The sequence below is a fragment of the Anguilla rostrata genome, chromosome 12 (assembly GCF_018555375.3).
Source record: "Anguilla rostrata isolate EN2019 chromosome 12, ASM1855537v3, whole genome shotgun sequence".
Taxonomy (NCBI): Eukaryota; Metazoa; Chordata; class Actinopteri; order Anguilliformes; family Anguillidae; genus Anguilla; species Anguilla rostrata.
This window is the reverse complement of record NC_057944.1, coordinates 20,689,627-20,713,467: the sequence shown is the minus strand read 5'-3', so window position 1 is coordinate 20,713,467 and position 23,841 is coordinate 20,689,627. Positions and strand designations below refer to the sequence as shown.

Genomic DNA, 23,841 nt, shown 5'->3' with positions numbered 1-23,841 from the left:
ATTCAGTCTGCCTAGTCCACAGTGCTTCTGCAGCATGCACGAGTGTGTGCACGCGCACACACACACACACACACACGCCTGTGCGCGCGCACACACACACACACACACACGCCTGTGCGCGCGCACACACACACACACACACACACGCCTGTGCGCGCGCACACACACACACACACACACACGCCGCGCGCACACACACACACGCTCGTCACACACACACGCCTGTCGTGCACACACACACCACACACGCCGTGCACACACACACACCCACACACACACACACACACACGCCTGTGCGCACACACACACACACGCCTGTGCACACACACACACACACACACACGCCTGTGTGCACACACACACACACACACACACTCGTGCCTGTGGACATACACAGAAGATGATCATTTTAAGTGCAGTGCCATTTACAATTGCACAGGGATACATTTTAGCAAGATCTCAGCTGAAATGGATGCTGAAACTCTCAGATAAAGACTTGAATGTATTTTCAGGTTTGTATCAGATTTTTATTCCTTGTGAAGTTGTTTACAGATCCACGGATGTGAAATTAAATTAGCTGGCTCTATTTCGTGATAAAAATTAGCTGCCTTTGGCCCAAAATCCAGATGAAAAACAAACAAATTGATCGAACAAACACAACGACACAGCACCAAAATTATACTTGAAGAGCAACAAGATTACATTTGAATTGGAAAGGAAGTTCCAAGTCATCCAAATGCAATGTGGACAGATGGACGAGTCTGCCCTTTCCGTGGGCAAAATCAGACTAATAATTGTATTTATATGGTCTGAGTGCCATCTCTGCTGCATAGAGTAAAACCCTTTCTGGAGTAGAGCCAGCCCGATAAAGACTTGGGCTGAAGCTTTGACACACAGCACCTCAGCACTGTCAGAGAGCAAACAGGAAGCATGTGTTCCAGAACAGCCAATGAAAAGACCTGCCAATACTGGAGCTGCGGGGCTGACGGTGAACACTGAATTCATGGATTACAGTGAAACATCTTTTTTTTGCATGCCTCTGCCCAACCCAAACTGTACTACAGTCAAGACACTATAGTGAAGCCCCTGGACAAAAGCTCAAGATAAAAATCATTTATGCTTACTTCAGGTTGCTTCAAAAATAGCAGATGGTAGCAAAATGCACGTGGTGTTCTCCAAGTCAGAGAGCGGATCTCTCAGACATAAATCACTTTCGTAGAAAACACAGTCCGGACGCATCCAAACGAGGGCCCCCTGTACACATTAACCTTTGCTCTCTTCAGCTCCTTTCCCACTAATCGGCAGTTAGCAACCGGGCGTGTGGCGGAGGAGCTCGGGGCTGGAGCCAAGGCCCCTACATTCCGAGTGCAGCTGGAGCTTCAGGCTGAGGAGGAGCTAAACACAGAAATGCTGGGGGGGGGGAAATCAGGCTACCCCCCTCTTCCACGTCTCACCTCTGCGCAGGCAGGTGCTCCATGTCACAGTTGCGTCAGGCTCTCGCACGACGGCCACGACAGCAGCACGAGCACCGCGGGTAAATGGCTACGGCTGTGCGATGTGGGAATCCTGGCAGCGATACCAATAACCGCCATTTCAAACTGTCATAATGGCCAACGCAGACGCCCATGCCTCCTTGTTTTACATTACCGCACAAATGCAAATGCCAAGTTTCCACATTCACGGAAGAAGCAGATCAGCAGAGACATCAACTCTGATAGGAAAACTGTACCAAATTATATTTGCAAATTCCAATTTGCTTCCTTGTTTATTTCGCAGGGAGCACGAGTCTAGAGAGCTGCTGAGCATTTGCATAGCTCTGCTTGCGAGTTTGACTGGTAGAAAAGACAAATGAAAAATAAACAAAGAGGTTTGCTCATGTCTATGTTCAGGGTACTTGTTTGAGTATGACATTTTCACTTAATTTACAACACCAGGGGCACATACAATGCATCGCCTCTCTGGCACTTGTATGTCATCAGCCCATCATACTGGCTAATTCTATATCTTAGCTTACCGGCCAATAATGATAAATTAGCTTTAAGATATTATCTGCCGATATTATTGTGCACCTCTAGTAAATTCTACATTGACTATGCAGGGCACTTGATCAGTTCAGTGCAGTGCCCACCCAAGGGTGCGGAAGCATCTGAAAGGAGGACTATGCAGCCTCTCTGGTCTAACAGCAAATGCTAATTTCAAATGAGTATTTCAAATGAGTACACCAAGAACAGTTTAAGAGGAAGTAGTGCAGGTTACATCTATGACAGCAGTGGCAGTATGTGGCATGAATATACTACCATGTGCCACACAAATCCATATCTCAAGTCAATATGATTTACGCCCCGAGCCTGTCATTAATTATCATGCTGGAACTCCGGTACAGAGCACTTCTGATAATTTGCTGAGTATGACACACAGCCACCTGACACTGAGGGCATTTGGAGACGCATCAGAGAGAAATATTCCTGCTGTCACTCTTACCGCCTTCTTCTTCCTGCGCCCTCCTCTGGGCTCCAGAGGTTCCGACGGGGCATTGACGGGCCACGCCCGGCCAGCTTGGTCCGTCCTGAAGAGAACCACTTCCTGGTCTTCCTCCACGCGTCCCGAAACCTGCCCGAAAACCAAACGCTGGTCAAAACACTGAAGAGAATCCTACAGAGCAATCCAAAACTGCAGCTCGGTAAAGTGCAATGACTCGTTACGCTATTTCGTGCAACACAATTTCACACTTCGCAAAACAATCGCATCACTATTAACAAAACCTTACCCCGCACAACCAAACAAAATGAAGCACGATACAGCCAAATACACTTTACACCTCAATCTAATATAGAATTCTATATAATGTGTAGAAAAATAATGCCACCCAACATGCCATTTGACCAGCGATAATCAAGACAGAAGGGGACATGATTGGACCTAAATTCACAAGTAACATATGACTACTAAATACAGGTTGCGATAATTCCATAAATGAAAGAGCAAAATTGAATTAAGATTCTGTGTAATGAATCCGTGGTCAGACATCGGTAAGAACCCTGTTTAAGCGATGAGCCTTTTGAGACCTAATTTATTACGCCCTCTGCAAAAGATTTATCAAGAAAAGCACCTGAGTACTCTTCCTGGAAATTGAGCCCTCAAGGTGCATTATTCCTTCTAAGGAGAATAATGCTCAGCATTCCTATTTAACTTCCCAGAATCGGGTTTGAAGTCATGTCTGACAAAGGAGAGAGGGGGAAAAAGTGAAAGTAGGCCTTCGTAATCCCAGTGATGATTCATGGGCGCCCATACGTCACTAAAGACGGTCGAGAGAATTATATAGGCCAACGACTTCTTGAAACATCTGTGGCCTCAAAAGTTCTTTCCGCTCTGAAGTACTTTTATTTATGCGAGACCTGACAGCAAACCGTTTCAGCCATTCATATGCATATTAGAGCGAAAGAACGCCACTTAATTACGAAGGAGGTAATACAGTCAGAAGCAAAACAGTCATATTTCTTTTGTCCCATTGGGCCGTGTCGCTGCGGCTGTCGGCCATTCAGAAGCACAATGCGGTAAACCTGGGATCTCACACTCAGTTCTCGGGAGGCCACGGAGTCTGCTGGTTTTCAGTTTCAGCACTTAAGCGCTTAATTAAAGTCATACGCACGTTGTTTCCAAGACCTAAAATGGCTGCTGATTGAAAGGACACCTCAAAACCCTGCACAGACTGTTGCAGACACTGGAGCCCTGGACTGGAGTTTGAAAGCCCGGCTGTAAAGAACCCAAATGTGACTCCCAGCAAGGAAAACAATTCAGAAGAGGCTGAAAAGAATATCTGAGTCATTACATTTCTCATTAATAAAATGACTTAAATTATTTCGAAGAAAATAAGACAGTAAATTTTCCCCATGGTCAGCAATCTAATTAACTACCTAGACATTACACTGAACAGACTACTTACAGTTCTGACTATCTCATACTAGGTAGGTTAAGTACATTTTCCTCAGAGACCAACCTGATAAGGTACTGACCAAGCTTTTCTTTACAGCTAGACAGTCTAACAAATCAACTCATCTCCTTTAAATAAATCAAGCGGTTTAAAGTAAAGAAAACTAGCTAGCAAAGGCTTAATAACTAGCAATACACAGCTTGCCTTGGAACCAAAAACAGAGTTAACTGTTGATCATTAAATGGGAGGGGTTTATTTAGCTGTTTTGTGGCCTAGTATCCAGCACTTCGGTATCCGTGTAAACAGAAGAATACCAGAGCTTGGCTCTATGTCTGTGGAAGACAGGCGCTTTAATGACAGCTTCAAATTGAGCAAGCTGCCTGGTAATCTGCAGCAAGTCATCTGTTTTGATAAACTGGCGCAATCACATCATCATCTGACATACATTTGGCTAACAAAGAACATTAATGCCAGAGTAAATAAACGTTAATCACGGCACAGAACTCAGAGCCTAGTATTTATACAAACACTCAGACAAAAATGTTTCTCCGGAACAATTCTCTGAACTCTGGCTGTGGGAAGTGAGAGCATACTGGATTACAGAGGTCACCATCAACACCTCATTGCCAAACACATAAATGGATTCACCCTCTGGTCATTCCATCATTAAGACAGGACTCTGCACACAGCCCTGAACACTGGCCAGAAACCTCACATCTGTCTGAATGTACTCCACTCCCCCGATGCTATAGTTCTTAAGTAACCCAAGTTAATTTGGTTCTCTGCCAAAAGCACTCGTACCATTTTGTTGAACATAAATATTTAAAACTGATATTTACAAAGTGTAATGCCAGCTTTGAATGAACTTTCTTTTCAGTGAGTGTTGATTGGATGTTCCTAAGTGGCAGTTTCATAACAGTTTACAGTTTATTGGTGGATACTTGAAGTTAACAGCGTGATCTTCGGCTGAACCTCCATTTCTGCAAGCCATCGAACATGCTAACTGCAGAGATACGAATGAGATGCTGTCAAACTGCATGTACAAGAAATATCTTTTGATTCTAGTTTCTTGAGTGCTATTGTGTACAGCATGTAACAGAGATATGAGCAGAAGGAGCACCTCTTCAGCACTAGATCCTGAAGGTGGACATGCATGAAACCTTGAAGAATGGGACTTTAGTATCCACTTTGAATTTCCTGTTAGCACATTAAATATACAGCCTCATGGCATTGGCTTTCCATATGTTTGGTTTGTGATGGTGACAGTGCAGAGATATTTGTACTCTGGATCTTTCTCTGTGTTAGTTCTGTGCATAGTCACTGGTTGAAGATCCAGACTAGTTCCATTGGTTCATCAGCATTTACAATGATCCAGCTGTTATTAGCAACAGCAACAGCGCCCCTTTCCAATTACGTCAAGTAAAAATTACTGACCAACTGGTATAAACCTGTAGTGGTTGATTTCAAGTATTTAGGCACTGTATTAGATACTAGACCAAGCTTTACACCCAACTCATTTTCAAAAAGGCTATGTAACGTCTGCATCTTTCAAGAAGGCTGAACGGCTTTACTGTAAGCAAAGATACTCTAGATTTGGTTTAAGTCTCATCAAAAGTGTTCTACCTACAGTATCTCTGTTTAGTGCGGTGTTCTGGGGGCTAAGACCTCAAGGTTTGTGAATGTGGCTGGAAAGATCACAGGGAAAGCACAGAGACAGTCGTCTGAGATGGAATGGGCAGAAACCCCAGCAGATCTTGGGGGACTTCTCACATCCCTTCGTCCCTGAATTTGACTAGTTTGATTCTGGGAGGCGTTATAGGATACCCAGCGCTACAAAGAACATTTTTAAGAACTCTTTTATCCCACATACAATCTGCCCTATTAAATCTTAACCTCTGAATCCCTACCTCATCACTTCTTCACTTTGATAATCGGTGTACTTGAAGCTCTGTTGTGCCTTGTCTTTGTGCTGTGTTTATACTTGATTGTTCTTTTTAATGCAACCATGATGAAGCAAAACACAAATTTCTATTATAGGATCTATTACAAAAGAAAACCGTTTATGGCTCAAGCTGCTCTTCAGAAGCAAAGCTGCACTGAATTGCTTGTGATTGATATGGGGAACAATGGGGCACGAGGCAGAAGGGTGTTTTAGGTTTTTTTGACCTGGGGAGTGCAATTCTTAGAAGTCAGTGTCTCTGAGATCAAAAATGATGTTTCCCCACATCAGATAAATAAACATCAAAGGACTTTACTGTAAAATTAGCTCTGATTAACAACAAAGTAAAGCAGCTGTGTTTTTGCCCCTTTGCATATCCAGTGAAGTCTTTCCCCCATGAATCAAAGGGAAAACATAAGTGGAGTGTCAGGTCTGTGTCAATTTGAATGAGTGTGCGCATGAGTGTGTGTGTGTGTGGGTGTGGGTGTGGGTGTGGGTGTGTGTGCGTGCTTGTGTGTGTGAGCATGTGTGCTCGTGTGTATGTGTACGTGCGTGTGTGCGCACGTGTGTGTGTGCAAATGCACTTCCCTCACCTTGCTGTTTGGAACTGAGGCAGGGCCCTTCTGAGCTCTGCTCTCCTTGGCTTTCCGGGCCGACTCCAGCTGTGCCTTCAGCTTCTCCACCAGCGCCTGTCACACAGAGAGACCACCGCCTGTCACCCTCCTGCAGAACCACCCCCACAGCCTGTCTCTTACCTGCATAGCCACACCCAGTGTCTGTCACTCTCCTGCAGAACCACGCCCACTGCCTGTCACTCTCTGGCAGAACCACGCCCACTGCCTGTCACTCTCCTGCATAGCCACACCCACTGCCTGTCACTCTCCTGAATAGCCACACCCACTGCCTGTCACTATCCTGCAGAACCAGGCCCACAGTCTGTCACTCACCTCCAGAACAAGGCCCAAAGCCACTTTCAACAAAGACAATGTGTAAACCATCATTTTTAGGGAAGGGCAACTTTAAAGGGCGTCCCACAGTTCTGCATGGTATTGATTAGCACATATCCTAGTAATCAAATGTAATTAAAGTTAATTCATTCCAGCCTCAGAGAAAATGTTTGCAGCAGCAGAAACGCATCGCGGTTCAGGCTAATGAAAGTGGGGACTCTGATGTTGGGATCAATCTGTACCACACGTACAAAGTACATCCATGCCGTGAAAAAGTGCTCGTTTCGGGTGGAGTGAACAAGAGGCAGAATTTAGTCCATAATTAGGCTCTAGGTCAACAAAAACAAAGTATGAACAAAATATGATCCTAAGAATATAATTCGGATAAAGGTTAAATATGCAGAGAAGGCATTAGGCCAAAATTAGCCGTTGCCAAGTTGAATGTCTTCAAAAGGCATCATCTGCAGCGCAGCTGGGCCTCACTGGTCACCTCCAAAACAGAACGCTGATTAGATCTGTGGGGAAGTGACCCTGACAGACATCCATAATGATTCCTGCTGTTGCAGAGCCATGGGGCACATCAAGCAGCGAGGTCATGGACAGAGTGAGACCCAACTGGAGGGACCGGGACGGGACGTTCTCATGAATCAAACGCGGTCCCACCGCCCCCCAGCGTGCGATGACCCCTCCCTCCCCTGGTATCAGTAAAATACTTTCCCACGTCCCTTTGGAAACCGCTGGATGTCATTCGGTTTACTTTCATCTTCACAACAAGCAGAAAAACCAAAAAAACATGAGTTCCATGCCTGGAGGGACAAAGGACTTGTCTGACCTGCACTGAGGACAGGATGTAGAGCAGGGACACTCAAATCTGGTTCTCGAGGTCAGCAACACTGCTGGTTTTCTCTTCTGTCAGTTGGTCCATAGTCCAATAATGTCACTGATTGGCTAGAGATAACATTCACCTGGTGTGTCAGGTCTAAATCAGTCCCTGATTGGGGGGGAGGAATGAACACCAGTAGTAGTACTGGCCATGAGGGAAAAGGAGTACCAGCGCAGTCTCAATACGGTCCCTGTGATTTATTAACAAGCTTTATGAACAACGGTTCCATCTGCACATTCTTCATCCACTCACATTACCATGCATACTGCTGCTTGTGTGCAAGCTCATCTTTTCCTTTTATGGGAGCAGGATGTGGCAAAGATTTTGAAAAATTAACCGTCGACATTGGTGACAACTGGCTATTTCCAGGCAACCTCAAAAAGTTTTTATCAAAGTGGGTCTGCAGAGAGCTTACAATTAAAGCCACACTCAAAATGGCCAATGTTTAGTTTCCTAATATTCTCTCAAAATGGCTGAGGGCTGAAATACCTCACTGCATTACTGCATAGTGCTAAGGACAGAGAGAGACAGAAGGCAGATGTAAGCTGACTGTAATCACAGAAGTGATCTGGGAAGTGAAGGCACAGCCTTCCCGGGCCAGCTGAACTCTCTCACCCCCTGGTCGCTGTCAGAGGGGGAGGAGCTCTGCCGGTGACCTCACCGTGTTTCCCATCAGCTCGGCCTTCACCAGCTTCGCCCCTAATTTGTTCATCTCTTCATCGCTGAGGATCTGGACATCCTCCTCCTCCTCCTCACTTTCTGAGGCTTGGGCGGGGCCAGAAGAGCTTCTGTGATGCAGGAGAACAGAACAAATCGGTGTGAAAGGGGATGAGTGTGTGAAACGCTTGGACTTGATCGTACCTCCTCAAATTCATGAACATTATAGTTGTGTCTCAATAAATAAATGAAGGACCAGTTTTCACAGATAAACATTAAGCCCAGTCCTAGACTAAATTCAATTTCTCCACAGAAAACTCAATTTGGTCCAGGACAAAGCTGAATCTGTTTCAGTGAAACCGGCCCAAAATTAAATAAATACAAATTAACAAACAAACAAACAAATAAATAAATAAATAAATAAAATACATTTCATCTAGTTGACAACTGAGCGTGTCCTTTACTCCTAGACTGCGTAGGACAGAGTGACAGCAGTGGGAAGCGCAGCGCGGCTAGCCGTCCTCCCCGCAGAGAGGCCCGGGTACTGAAAAACGCCACAGCAACACGCTGCGGCCTGCCCTCGCTACTCTGAAATGGACTCGTGAAGGGCGGCGCAGAGTTTGAAAGGGCGGCTTAATTTAGACGGACACGCGGCTCCGCAGGTACGAGCGCGGCCAGCGGCCTCCAGCCCGTCACACGCCATTAGGGCTCCGGTCCTCCTCACAGCGAGGGCTGCCAAATGTTTTTTTCCAACGGCTGCTTAAGAGGTACAAACGAACTCAAATGAAACTTAATTTCCTGAGGGACATTAGAGTTTTTGCTCATTGCAATTAAAGATTAATTTCACGCCGGTGGCTTTTTGCACATTTTTTTAGGAACCGGCACAGGTTTGGTTCAGCGGCAGCGGGAAAAGAGGAGAAGCAGAACGGAGGAGATGGATTTCGTGGTGAACGGGCAATCTTCCGGAAAGATGGACTGTCTGATAGCTGCGGACCGTCTGAAACCAACCCGCCTGACTGGGGTGAAGGGGAACAACAATCTGAACGTGATCGTGGGTGATCTCTGTCGCAAGCAGAGAGAAAAAACCTCTCCAGTAGAACAGGAGGAATTCTTACTTTAGCTGAAATGATAAAAAGACCTCTCAATGAATAGTTTCGTATTTTGATGTCTAGGCAGCTGTTAACCATTTTAGTTAAATTGTAATATTTGACTTGAACTCCAGAGGTTGGATTTGAACATCACTTCTTCCGCATTTCAAGGTCATCATGTACTACGTGTGATCAAATTATATCACAGTATTGGTAGTACAAGTACAACAAAAAGATTGGGAACACTCCATGCAGAAGAGCAGGGCTGCCCAACCCTGTTCCTGGAGATCTCCTGTAAGTTTTCATTTCAACCCTAATTTGGCATACCTGATTCTACTAATTAGCAGCTCAACAAGACCTCTAGCTGCTGAATGAGCTGTGCTTTGTCAGGGTTGGAGTGAAACTCTACAGGATGGCAGATCTCCCGGAACAGGGTTGGGCAGCCCAGCAGAGGAGTCTGATTGGCACTGAGGTGTCATGTGATGTCTCGACCAATCAGCCATAAGGGGGAAAGAGCTGCTGATTGCTGACCTGGGAGGCGTGGCTGTGGACCTGTGGCTGTGGCTGTGCCTCTCCTGCAGGGCAGTGTTAGCCTCCCTGTCTGGCTGCTGCTGGGGCGAGGTGTGCCCCCCTCTGCAGTGTTTGAGCTCAGGTTGGGGAGCTCGCTCCGGGGCCCCCTCTGGATCTGGCTCTCTGAAGCTGGGCTTCTTCCAGGCCGGAGCTCCACTCAGCTTCGCCTCCCCGTCGTCGTCGCTGGGTCGGAGGAACCCCGAGGAGGCCGACGTGGGGGCGGCTTCGCTTTTCCGGGCCCAACCGGTCCACGTGTCCTCCTCGATCGCGGTGGGCTTCAGGAACTTGGCCCTCAGGGACCCGAGGGCCGGGGGAGATCTGTCGCGTCTCTGGACCCCTTGTGGACTCTCTCTGCGTGGGGCATCCTCACGACTCCGCCCCCTGTGAGGGCTCTCTCTGCGTGGGGGATCATCGTGACTCCGCCCCCTGTGAGGGCTCTCTCTGCGTGGGGGATCATCGTGACTCCGCCCCCTGTGAGGGCTCTCTCTGCGTGGGGGATCATCGTGACTCCGCCCCCTGTGAGGGCTCTCTCTGCGTGGGGGATCATCGTGACTCCGCCCCCTGTGAGGGCTCTCTCTGAATGGGGGATCATCTTGACTCCGCCCCTGTAAGGGCTCTCTGCGTGGGATCCTCGTGACTCCGCCCTGTGAGGGCTCTCTCTGCGTGGGGGATCATCGTGACTCCGCCCCCTGTGAGGGCTCTCTCTGCGTGGGGGATCATCGTGACTCCGCCCCCTGTGAGGGCTCTCTCTGCGTGGGGGATCCTCGTGACTCCGCCCACGATCCTCCCTGCGTCCCCTCTCAGAGTCCTCTGGCCGGCCGTCCCTGAACCTGTCGCCCCCTCTGTGGTAACGGGAGTCCCGCCCCCTGTCCACGTGCCCGTCTCTGCGCGCTCCCCGCCCGTCGGCCCGTCCCCGCTCCCGCTCCGCGTGTTCGCCGCCGGGAGGGGAGGCCTCCGCGTCCCCGCCGAAACTCCTCTGGGGTCCCTGGGGGCCCCCTCGCCTCCACCTGTCTCCACCAAACTCCCTCTGCGCGTTCCTCCGCCCGAACGCCGCATTTTCTGCCTCCTGCAGCCTCTTCTGGAACTGCTCCATGGACTGCAGGGAAAAGACAGGGCGACCAATCAGCTGAAGAGAAATAATCTCCATGCGGAGGTGAAGGTCGCAGCTTCATTTACCTGAATGTGGCTGAAAGATGCAAACTGAATAAGAAACAGCCCTGCTTCTGTTTTTCCTGGAGCCCCATTTTTCTGCATTAGTTCTCTTAAGGAGTTTTAAATATACACAAAAATGATATTTCTAACCTAATTTCATGCAAGGTAAAATGTTAGTGGAAGTGAGACTGTTGTGCTTTCAGCAGGAAGTGAAGTTAGCTAGCAGCAAAGCTAACAGAGCTCTGGAGTTCTGACAGCCCTGTGAATGTACTTAAAGAAAGTGCGAAGGCAGCAGGACAGAAATCTAGATAGGGAATTAATAGAATTGGTTTGTGCACTGCAAATTTGCATGTTTATGTCTCTGTGTGTGTGTGTGTGTGTGTGTGTGTGTGCGTGTGCGTGCGCGTGCGGTATTGTGGCTGACTCACCCCATATCTCTCTGCTACCACAGCCTCCAGACTGCGCTGTTCTCTCTCGGCCTGCTCCCTCATGCGCTGATAAGACTTCCTGAGCCAGCTTAGACCCCCGTCGTCCACCACCGCCGCTGCCCCAACACGTGCAGAATGGAAGCATATTAAGCTCTGTGGTTGCGAATACTCAACACAAGCATACGCTCGCCTCAGTCGTTCCCTTGCTCAGCAGGCACCCTTATCAGGCTCAATGTACAGAGCCTACAATTTCCCCACCGGTTATCATTGGCTTGTGCAGCTGAATATCAACCCAGGCTCTTATTGCTTATTAAGTGCCTTTCCCAAGGTTCCAGGCCCGTGTTGGGATTCAAACCAGCAACCTCCAAGCTATGGTCCAAGGTGTGGACTCTAAGCAGACTGGTTTGGGGACACATCCGATGATTGCCTACACAAACAAACACACACACACACACACACACACACACAAACATACACAGATACTCAAAAACCTTCTGTATGGACAAACTTATTGGGAACATGAGTAGTTATGTGATGTCCAGCCCATCTGCTGATGTGACATCACAGTTTACAGTGACAGGGAAAGGCAGAAGATACTATGACCTCTCACACTCAGCCCAAGCTGTTTTAAGAGGCAGCAGAGCGCCAGGACCATGTGAGCCCTGGCCTCTCACAATCTAATGCACTGTAATGACTTAATGAAGCTGTAATGAGTGAACACGCAGATCTGGGAGACTGCACAGAGACCAATCTGCTGCAGTGTGTGGCTTATTTCACCCAGAGACACATACGCACACACACACACAGAATGAAAATAGCATAGACACGGAAGCACATGCATACACACATGCATAAACACCAGCAGACAACACAGACACAATGAAAATAAAATAGTCACAAACGCACATGCATGCACATAGGCAGACACACACACACACACAATGAAAATAACATACACACATGCATTCACACAGGCAGACAAACACAGACACAAATACACACACATGCACTCACTCTCACACACACACACAGACGCACACACACACGGCTTTTGGCAGAACAAACCCGGCAGCCAGACAGTTTCAAGGTGCAATGGATTCAGTTCTATGGAGATCAGGGAGAGGAATATTTCCTGGGGGAGCTGGGCTGGGGGGAGGGGAGGGGTCATGGGCTTGATTTTGCCTGCCCTGTGGGAAAGTGTACCCTTGAAGCTTGGTAATTTACCCAGAGTGCACCAGTGAGCATTGATGCCAGGGGCTTCTCAATGTGTGAAATTGCTCTGCATGAAAGCATCAGCAAAATGAAATGAATTACAATGACAACAGCACCTCCCTCAAAACCCTGCCAGAGATCAACACCACACGCTGCTCCCCAGAGTCACTGTTCAAAAAACAAACATTTCATTTCATCTATTTAAAATGAAAAAGAATCCCCCCCCCCCCCCACACACACACACACAAGCACAAACACACTCATACACACACACACCCACGCACACAGACACACAAACACACAAACAAGCACAGTCATAACACACTCATACACACACACACAGACACACAAACAAGCACAGACACACTCATACACACGCACGGCATGCACACACACACACAAACACAAACACAGTCATACATACACACACACACGCACGCACACACACAAACAAACAAGCACAGTCTCACACACACACACACATTGTCATGGTCAACAGGCAGCAGGACAGCTCTCTCTGCAATACTCTTTAAATGGCACTGCTGTAAATCACAGGGCCTTCTTCCGAAATCTCACTCCAGACACTCAGAATGTCCTGGCGTGTGAAAGGACTCGATGTTCTACAGGGACGGGTGAGGGCCAGTCGTGACTGCGCCGCGGAGAGCACCTGGAACAGCAGGTGTGGGCTCATGCCCCTCTTACGCCGGGCCCTTTCCACGGGAGACAGGCGCAGCTGGAGCTGCAGGCCCCGCCCCCCGTCCCTGACCCTGAGAACGATGCCATTTCAGCGCTGTCCATATCCTGAGCTGGAGCCCACATGCACACAGTGAAGAACTAATCCAGCGCGGTGTGTCAGATAATATAAGCCTGTACACACGGATACTGGGCACGACCTGAAATAAAATAAATGTACAAGGGTACAAAAAGCAGCAAACAGCACAGTGGGCACACCATGGCACATCAGTAAAGCAGGAGATCCTCCCACACTGAACCTGCAGCCTTCGGGTCCGGTTCAGTGACCACTTATCTTCACCGTCGCACGCGGCCTACAGAGAGCGTCTGTGAGCTTCCATCCACCATCAGCCCTCTCCAGGCCCCCAAGCCCCCGCAGCGCCGCGCCCCGTACGAGAAGCCCGACGACGGCGTGTGGAAGAGAAACCAACGCAGGGCGCCAACCGCCCGGCGAACGCTCCACATCCGCTCCACATCCGCTCCACATCCGCTCCACATCCGCATGCTTGCAGAAAGCCGCGACTTTCTGAATGACGCACTCCAAACGCAGCGAGGACAAACAAATCATTAAAGCCGCCTGAGCGAAGGAGCGCTAAGGAGGTGGGAAACAACACGGAGAGAGAGAACAGACAGCAGGGTGTGTGTGTGTACGTGTGTGTGTGTACGCGTGCGTGAGTGTGCGTCTTTAAACCACTCACTACTCCAAACTTTGTGGCAGCAGCAGATTAATCTCCTTGCTGTGAGCTTGTCATGGATGGAGGTACAGCATCAGCACCCATGACTGTGTTGCAATGGGGGGGGGGCAGCAAAGCACGGAAGAGGAGATGACTTAAATCTCCCAAATTTTCCCCCAGAGCGGGCGGGCGGGCGGGACGACTCCAGACAAACCTATTCATCACCGGGAGGAGGAGCCGCAGCGGCCGCGCCTCACACGGGCTCAGCGCTCAGAGACGCCGGCCCCCTGTACTCTCACGCGCCGCTGCGGAGCCAGAGAACGGCCGCCATGCATCAGCGCTAGAGCCTCACTGTCCCGTCCTCTCAATAAGGAACACAGGCACGTCTTATTACAGCGCTCTGGGACAGGGAAGGCTTCTAAAGACGAGGCTCTTCTGCTCATCCTTCACTGTGTCCCACTCTCCTTGGCTCGCGGTCTATCGCTTGTTCCTGCTCTCTTTTTCACTGTGGCGGCTCCCCTCCCTCTCTGGGGCTCCCCAGATTTACCGCGCCTGTGGGATAACTGCGTTTGCCCTTTGCACACAGTGAGCTCTGCTGAGCGTGTAAAGCGGGGGAGTAAATCTGCGCCCTGTCAGGTTCCCAAATCGGGGCGCGAGATTAGAGGGGCTGTTATCAGTGCGTAAATCTCCGCCGACGCGCAGGAGCGGGAAGGCCGGCTCTGAGAAGCGGTCGGAGCGCTGCGCTCGCAGTCGGAGGGTCGCGGGGTTTAGACGGCAGGGGGACGACCGCTCAGCGCCCGGGCCTCGAGCAAGGCCCGGCCTGGACTGACCGAACCGCAATGGGCCGGCCTGGACTGACCGGACCACAACGGGCCGGCCCAGCTGTGCAAACAGAGCAACGGGCCCGACGTCAGAAACCCCCCCAGGCGCCCTGTAAACAAAGGGAACTGCTGGAGGACGCAGCAGTTAGCGGCCGTTACCTTTTTTAATGGGGGCCACGGCGCTCTCCTGTGGGGGCAGGCCCGTCCCTCCGTCCTTCCAGAAGGGGTTGAGCTCCAGCTTGTGCAGGCCGGCCTGCGGGGGAAAGGGAGAGAACGGGACGGGACGCCCACGTCACTGCTTTAGCTCGCGCTCACTCAGCAGACCGGCTCCTCATTTATTCCACCAGCCAGCGAGCCACACTGGCACTGGGAGCAGGATCAGGCGCCCCTGTAAGATCATTCATACCACCACACTTCACTAATTGCCACTGGCTTTTTAAATAATTGCCTAAATGTTCCATCGCTCCTGACATTTCCTAATTTTATCCAGAAACAAGTTTTGCCGCGGCTTTGCGGTCCATTTCAGAGGAATGAACCGAGCGCTCGTCAAATTAATTACAAATGAGGCAATCAGACTGAACGCTGTGCTCGTCTTCTTTCTCAGTGGGCATGTTTTGGGTTTCCAGGTAACAGCGATGAGGTAACATCAGGAAAACGAGTTGGCAGATTCATAGAACAGAGACATTGAGCATATATTGGCAATTGTCTCTCAAAAAATAACATTTCTCAAAAGAACAAATTAATAAAAAAACGTCTACAAGATGCAGCACCAATCACAGTTCCCCACCAATCAGATATAATTGAATACTTGGCAGCCCTTGGTGGCTAAGTGGACATTTATCTGTATTAAACACAGAATAGGAGATAGGACTGGCAAATTTAGAACAATAAATATCCACTTAATGTAACCAACAAACAGCAGTTGAAAGCAGGGCACTGGTGCCTATTAAAACCAAGATGGAGGACAGACCACGTGGGTACCCATGTTGTGAAGCAGTTGTGACCATGCACAATTGATATTCGCAAAAAGAGAAATGTAAACATACAAGTAACAAGAAGAAACCGTTAGTGAAAGTCACCATGTTCCAAATGCTGTTAGGGTCCAAAAAAAAGGATAATTTTATTCTACTTTCCATAATCCATTGAGCTTAAATTCTGATTTAAATGTATCAGGATCCTACTTCTTAAAGGCCCTACTGCTGACACGCACCCATACACTCCACTCTGACTACTTTCACCACGTGCCTGCTTTTCCAAATCTATTAAGTCTTCCTCCTTCAATTTACCTATTTATTTTTCTGTGGTTTCAAACTTTCACAGTTAATAGTTACCTATATAGAAAAAAAATATATGAAATGTCCTTTCATATATAAATATTTTGCCTTCACCAGTGTTTTACCATTATTACAATTGTGGGTAATTTCACTCAACTCAATTCACTCTGTATTTAACTTCATTTGTGAGGTGGGGGAGGGTGTCAGCTGATATATCAACTTCCAACAAAAGGCATGTTATCAGTTTCGGCCTGTAATCAATGGAGTGTGTTTTTTATTGCAGCACTTTACTTGTCCTGAATGTAGCCACGTCTGCAAACAATACAACCAAACAGCATCTTTTATGTTGTGGTGAGCTGACAAGATGTTCATGAGCTCTAACAAGCAACTTGTTACACACTTAGCATTAAACATTAATTAGGCTAACAATGCAAGTACTTTTATGACCTGAGAGCAACCAGAACGTTTTACCGCAAGCTGTATACAACAACATTTTAGGTGAGGAAGGCTGCACAACACAATAAATACAATGGCAGGTTCTCTCTTCTTAACTGTGTACTACAAAATAGGACCAATGAAACGTGCTCAAAGCCAAAGTAACAAACTGAAAACGGGAGCAGCCTTTGCAATGCAAAGGCGCTAAAGCTACAGTTGCATATACAGTGCTCCAAAACGCAAGCAAACAAAACAGCTTAAACCTGCACTCACGTACACACAATGCAATAAACGTGTTCTATAGACATCGTTGTGGGTTTTATTGACCATTAACCGTTCTTACATGACATGGCAGTGTTTTGTAAGAGCACAATATTGGCCCATCTAACTGTCAACGATCTCTAAATTGCACTGGCCCTAAAAAAGAATAGAACATGCGGTTTGACCTCAATTTGTGTGTTGTGACAAGCTTGATTTTGAAAATGCACTAGACTACATAAATAAAATTAATGATTCGTGGAAAAGAGCCACTGTGATTTTTGACAGTGTGACCAATAATCAATACAGGAATACTTATGCCATTATTTTCATCAGAATTCCTGCTCAATTGGTAGAAATAGAGAAATTATATTCTGTGAGTCCGACACAACAGAACAGCAGGGGGGGAAATCTGCAAACATAAAATTCCTTTGAGCTTCAATCTGAAAACGTGCTTTTACAAATCATCTAATCATCCTTCATTGCATGTTATTTTCCTCCATTTCATTAGTGGCCTATAAAGGGTTTGACAGCAGCCAGGGCGAGAGCAGACTTTGTATCCTGTCCCGAATAAGGGGAAGAACTGAGGGGCCCAGGACAATCAGACAGAGCAAGAACATCTCCAACAGACACGTCAACACTCACATGACTGCAAGAATAACCTACACACTGCATGAAACTGGAATGCATCATTTTAAAAAGTGCAACATCGCCACAAAGGGACAGAAGGCCCAATAAGAGTAGTCTTAATGCAAACCTGAACTCAAAACGAACCCAGAATCATTTGCTTAAAAAACATAATAAAACGTTAAGCATGAACCAGCTACACACAGCCTCCATGAACTAAACAGAACAATGAACAAAAATCACTGAATTAATTTTTACTCTAATTACAAATACCTGGAAAGTCAACATTTACATAAATGGCAAGCTTCTGTGCTCTCAGTAAATGTTTTCAACATTTAGGCTAGAACATACAGTTTCTGTACACAGCCTAAAAACGGGCAATTCAGAAGGAACAAATTAATTAAGCTGGGTATGACAAGCACAATTTATTTAAAAAAAGATCAACATATGAGGCACATTTTCCTATAGTGACCATCTTACTATTGCTAATCGATTTTCAGCGATAACTGCTGTGACTAAATTTTTGGCGGCTCGATGTGCTATTTGTTACATTGATTAGAGTATAAATAGAAAAGACAGCTCCTTGTTCAACTGTGAAATATGCCGTGATTTGGAACCATAATCTTATTCCATATTCCATTACTCGCATAAACACCCAAACATTAGTAACCCCAAGGAGCATTAATAATTACACTGATGAATTACTTTATTAATAATGAATGTATATTGATATGCCTGCCTCCTCTCATGCCAAGGGTTGCAGTCATATTAGATATAGAACAGAATATTAAAGCAGTACTTCTTAACTTCACACTGTATCCGAGCCGACCTCTGACCTTACCAGTGCAAATGGCACACTAGGACTTTTGTACAAGATGCTTCTTTTGATAAAATGAAACTCCCAGTAATGGAGCCTATTATATTCTTGTAGTGTCAAAACAAAAATGAAATCATTTGTAGCCCACAGATTTCCAAACTATAACAGATTATTACGCCTACATTAGAGTAATTTATGCTCACGCAATATCATTTGGGAATAAATCACACTCACGACTTAAAAATCCCTGATAATACATTACATTCAATTTGAAAATTCAATTATCAAGATTGACTTAGGAAAATGGAAAACCGTGAAACTCTGAGGAATATAGAAGTGAGATATCGCCAAGAAGGGACAGAAGGCCCATTAAATATAAAGTTAGCCAAACAAGCAATAATTATTATTGTAAACAAAAGCTACACGGCTACCTATCTTTACACAGCTATACACATAACATTATACCTATTAAGATTAACTGTAGTTGGGTCCAATACTGGACAATCTTTCCCACAGACCAAAGACGAAGGCAATCAAGAGTGACTCTGGAGAAACGGCAATGATGAATAACCTAAAAGTCTAACCTTCTCAGACAAAACAAGGGGATGTTATAAAACAATTACCTATTACATGGCCATGGCAACGTCCACCAAATTACCCACCCCTCTGCAGTAATGTTAAATTATTCCATTTCTGATCAGTAGCTTGGGCACTCTTTTTATTTAGGTTATCCAAGTCTTCTTAGGCTATTTAGTTATTTTAGATTTCCCCTCTGTCCTTGTTTAATGTGCCCTTGCCCCACTTTGGAGTTTCACATTGTTGTAAATGTCCAGTGAAAATGGAGCCCACATAGAAAAATATGATTTAAAAAAAAATATGAACGGCAGCAGACTGAAAACCTATTGGCATCCTTGATAACCAAAAACAAAAAAGGCCAAATAAAATAAAAGTGGGTAATGAGTTATACTATATGATAAAAAGGGAAATTATGCTAATGCTAGTACAGCTGCTACTATGAGAAAAAGTATTTATAACAAGTAAAAACATCATTCTCCAGGAAGACTGGTGTCAAAATTATTGGAACCTCTGTCTTAAAGGCTTTTCGCACCCACTTTGTGTACACACTATACTGCCATTTTCCCATAAATACGGGACTACGTCAATGATTCAGTGATCATGGTCATGACCAGACACAAAATGGCCATTACTGACTGTGTAATTATGGTTGGGAGTGAAAACACAGCGTGGGGAAGGAGGCCTCCTCTATGAAGTCGCATAAGATGGCGGGGTAGTGGTGATGTAAGCGGCGCTCGCACCTCCTCGATGCACCGGGCCTTCTCCCGCTCCGCCTCCTTCTGCTTCTCCTTCTCGGCCCTCCGCTCTTCCGTAGAAGTGGTTTTCATGGCCAGGAAGTCAAAGGTCATCCATTCATCTCGCTAGAGAGGGCAGAGAGACAGACACAGTCAGGGCACGACCTCGCACATGTTTACGCTCACTTTACTGTGAAAACAGGATGTAAACAACACTAGAAAAAAAATTGCCATTCTAAATACCATTTTAAAAAGTTTTAGAAATCACAAACACAACGGCAACCCACTTCAGTGTTGACCATACTTGAAAGAAATGCGGGGAAAATTCTAAAAAGAAAGGCAAACAAAACTTGAGCCGTTCTTTTTGGTTTTTGGGATTTAATAGGCAAGATGGCCTCTTTGTATCCACCCTATAAATCACTGCTGAAAGGAAGAAATAAATATTTCCTTCCTGGCAGCAAATCACCTGGACCGTGGCATTTTTCAGCATTCCGCCAATAAAAACGCTGCCATCCTCAAAATATACGGCTTCGGCAGATGGGCGCCTCGCACAGAAGAAAACAATAATAAAGTATCCATTTCATTACCCGTTCAGCAGTTTTACACTTCTAGCTACAAAAACCCGGCGATGGCCGTGTCTTTAATACTGCTGTCCGTATCGTGGGAAAGTCACTAGGCCTGTATAAAACGATAAGATTTTTTTCCCCCCCGTCGGACACAAATAATATTCAAAAACTGCGCTCACGTGAAAAACGAGTATCACTCAGAGTGGGAGGCACTGGCTTGCTGCAAAGTGACCTATGTGACTTATTTTATGCACACGCTCCATATTTGACACGGAAGATGAATGTGTGTACCGTGAGCTTGCGCTCCGGCGTGTGCATGCATGTGAACATGCATGAATGAATGAATGAAAATTACGATAACCAAACCTGGCGTTTATGGCGATAAAGCTTCTCTTATAAGTCTCATAAAATACAGGCCTGCTATTGAAGTGCAGTTGTGTTGATCACACAATAATTTCCATTTAAATGGGTGATCTTATCCTAAATGTGTGGCTGGGCATTGAATACACTTATCTTCTGCATAGGTACATCTAAAAGAATGGAATGGTCATTAAAATATACAACCAAATTACATTGAGGATTTGTTTAAAAATACAATAATCCCACAACATGAAAGTTGCACTAACCCAACCACTGTCCCGTCCTGTGACCTCATAATCTTTCCCCCTTCCTTCCTTAGGGTCCCCACTTCCTGTCATTCGCCCCTCCCATCTCCAAATGAGCTCTGCTCTTCCACTGCTCTCCCACCCACCCGGAGCGGTCTCTCAGTCAATCCCTGCCCCATAACACTGCACAGTCACACAGCACCGCACAGTCACACAGTCACACAGCACCGCACAGTCACACAGTCACACAGCACCGCAGTCACACAGTCACACAGCACCGCACAGTCACACAGCACTGCACAGACACACAGCACAGCACAGACACACAGCACAGCAGTCACACAGCACTGCACAGACACACAGCACAGCACTGCACAGACACACAGCACAGCACTGCACAGTCACACAGTCACACAGCACTGCACAGACACACAGCACAGCACTGCACAGTCACACAGACCACACAGTCACACAGCACAGCACTGCACAGTCACACAGTCACACCACTGCACAGACACACAGCACAGCACTGCACAGTCACACAGACCACACAGTCACACAGCACAGCACTGCACAGTCACACAGCACCGCACAGTCACACAGTCACACAGCACCGCACAGTCACACAGCACCGCACAGTCACACAGCACTGCACAGACACACAGCACAGCACAGGGTGCAGTGCACAGCAGCAGTACCCATGAAAGCCAACTGAAAAGCAGTTAGCGACAGAAAGCTCGTTTACATCACTTGGTGAAAGGAGGGGAATTTCCCAGGTGAATATCATGGTGTGAGATGATCTGGGTTACTGCCACCATTTCTGTCACACCTCCAAACAGTGTTTACTACAAATTTATCTCACTTACTCTTTCACTTTGTTTTTAATATCTGCAAAGGAACACGCTCCCCAAAAAGTGCTGAATAAATAAACAGTTTCTGGAGGCAGTGAATTGCTGATGTCTTTGGTGTCATTTGAAGAGAATGGGATTCCAATGTATTTTCTTAATTGTGACTCATGGCATGTTCAAACCATGTTGTTCCGGACAGAGATATATCTTAATGTAGCACTGCTGTTTGATACGGTCGGCAAAAAATAAGCCTGTAACCTTCATATATGAGTGAAGGGGAAACAATATTCCTCTCTGTGCCACATACCCAAGCTGCGGCTTTACAGTACCCCAGATTCAGCTCTTTTAACTGCCCTTGTCAGCTGATTAGGCGTTCAGGTGATTAGGTGCCATGATTCTTCAGGAATTTGGGAGAACAAACACTGGCAAAACACTACAGATCACGCCATGTGTCACATCCTGTGACTGATGGGAATCGCTTCTGCAGGCAAGGAACGAGCTGAGAGTGGATATGAAGCGATTCCTGAGAAGCATCGAGAACGAGGGACTGCCATCGGGCAATGAAGTATTACTGTCCACTGCTCACAACTCACCAAGCAAACTCTGTCAGCATTCACCGAAGAACTGCACAAAAACAAAATAAGAAAGATAACAGCGCCAGGCTGCAAATGTGCCACGCAGAAGTGGAACATGAGGAATTTATCGAGCTGTAGAGAATCCACGAGTTCATTTAATCTGTTCACAAACACCACCAGACCTGCCAACACTAAGACTACACACAGAATTAAGGCCTGGATTAAGAAACATCCTGGTAAGTAAATAGCCATGCTAGATGTAAATAAATTTAGCAAATAATAAAAACTCATTTTTAAAAATTTCATTAATTCACTAATTAAGAAAAATTAAGAATTTCACTAAGAAAAAAAAGGAAACATTAAATTAGAAATCCCTTAACTTCCAGTTGTAGCTGCTATGATTTTGCGGTCCTCTTACCACATCACAGATAGATGAACAGTAAATAAACACGGGAAATAAAAAAGTACACATCTGATTTAGGATTGACTTGTGAACCAGTGGCAGTGAATTTTCTTTTTCAGCAGAAATGAAAGTGCTGCTGGCTTTACAGTGGCAGGCACAGGGTGAATCGCGGGACGGTTCAATTGGGCTTTGTTAAGGGGAGGTCATGGAACGCAGGTTGCCTTAAAATGAGCTCGGGTAGCAACAGCGTGTTTCTGTTACCCCAGACGGACCCTCCCTCCGGCTGTCCCTGTGACTCCTGCCATCCCGAGCCCACACCCACACACCCCCGCCCTCTGATCTCTGCTGACAGACAGACACGCCGACCGCTCAGGAACGCAGGCCCGCACCGCGCCGCTCCCCCGTACCCCCGTCCCTGGAGATCGACGGCAGTGTGGGAACGCGCTCCCAGAATGCACCACGCCTCCGATCTCCAGTGACAGAGACACAGCGACCCGCTGCAAGCCCTTCAGTATTAAGGGCCATTACCGAGTCCGACTCCAATCGTTCATCGGTTATTGGGGGCGCGGGCTGCCGATGGCCCTGAAGCGCGGAGAGCAGCCCGGTATCGATCCGCCATTAGGAGCGCGGTAAGAGGCCCGTGAGGGGCCCACAGCGCTCTTTTACAGAGAGGAGGAGCGGCGCACAGGCTCCGCGGAGGGAGACGCCAGGCTGCTTTACTTAAAGACTGCGCTCCCCAGAGGACTGCCCCTTCTGCAAACCACATTACCACAAGACCATTTCCCAGAGTGACGCAGTCTTTACAACACTGCCTGGCACAAGGGCCGTATCAAATGATCAAATCTGTATCAAATCTTTCTGTATTTTTCACCTTTTTGTATATTCATTTTATGAAAAAAATAAGAGAAACCTTTTCTGTACATCAGTGCGACATTAATATTCAATTTATAATAATAATTATGAATAAAAACTGATAACGTTTAACATTTATTGCATAATATGAATTGCCCGGCTGCATGGCCAGGTTTTTGCTGATCGGCACACACCCACACAGATACGGTCAGGTCAGCATGATAAATGCTGATGGGA

At 46.8% G+C, this 23,841-nt stretch overlaps 1 protein-coding gene across 1 annotated transcript in view; it reads right to left on the bottom strand.

Annotated features, from left to right (window-relative positions):
- The window catches only part of cwf19l2 (CWF19 like cell cycle control factor 2), a 47,069-nt gene that overhangs the window by 12,272 nt on the left and 10,956 nt on the right, over positions 1 to 23,841 (bottom strand). Inside the window, 8 exon segments of the mRNA XM_064303532.1 lie at positions 2,482 to 2,610; positions 6,464 to 6,559; positions 8,362 to 8,488; positions 9,977 to 10,545; positions 10,548 to 11,111; positions 11,596 to 11,711; positions 15,194 to 15,287; positions 19,762 to 19,881. Coding sequence (XP_064159602.1) covers positions 2,482 to 2,610; positions 6,464 to 6,559; positions 8,362 to 8,488; positions 9,977 to 10,545; positions 10,548 to 11,111; positions 11,596 to 11,711; positions 15,194 to 15,287; positions 19,762 to 19,881 — 1,815 coding nt within the window.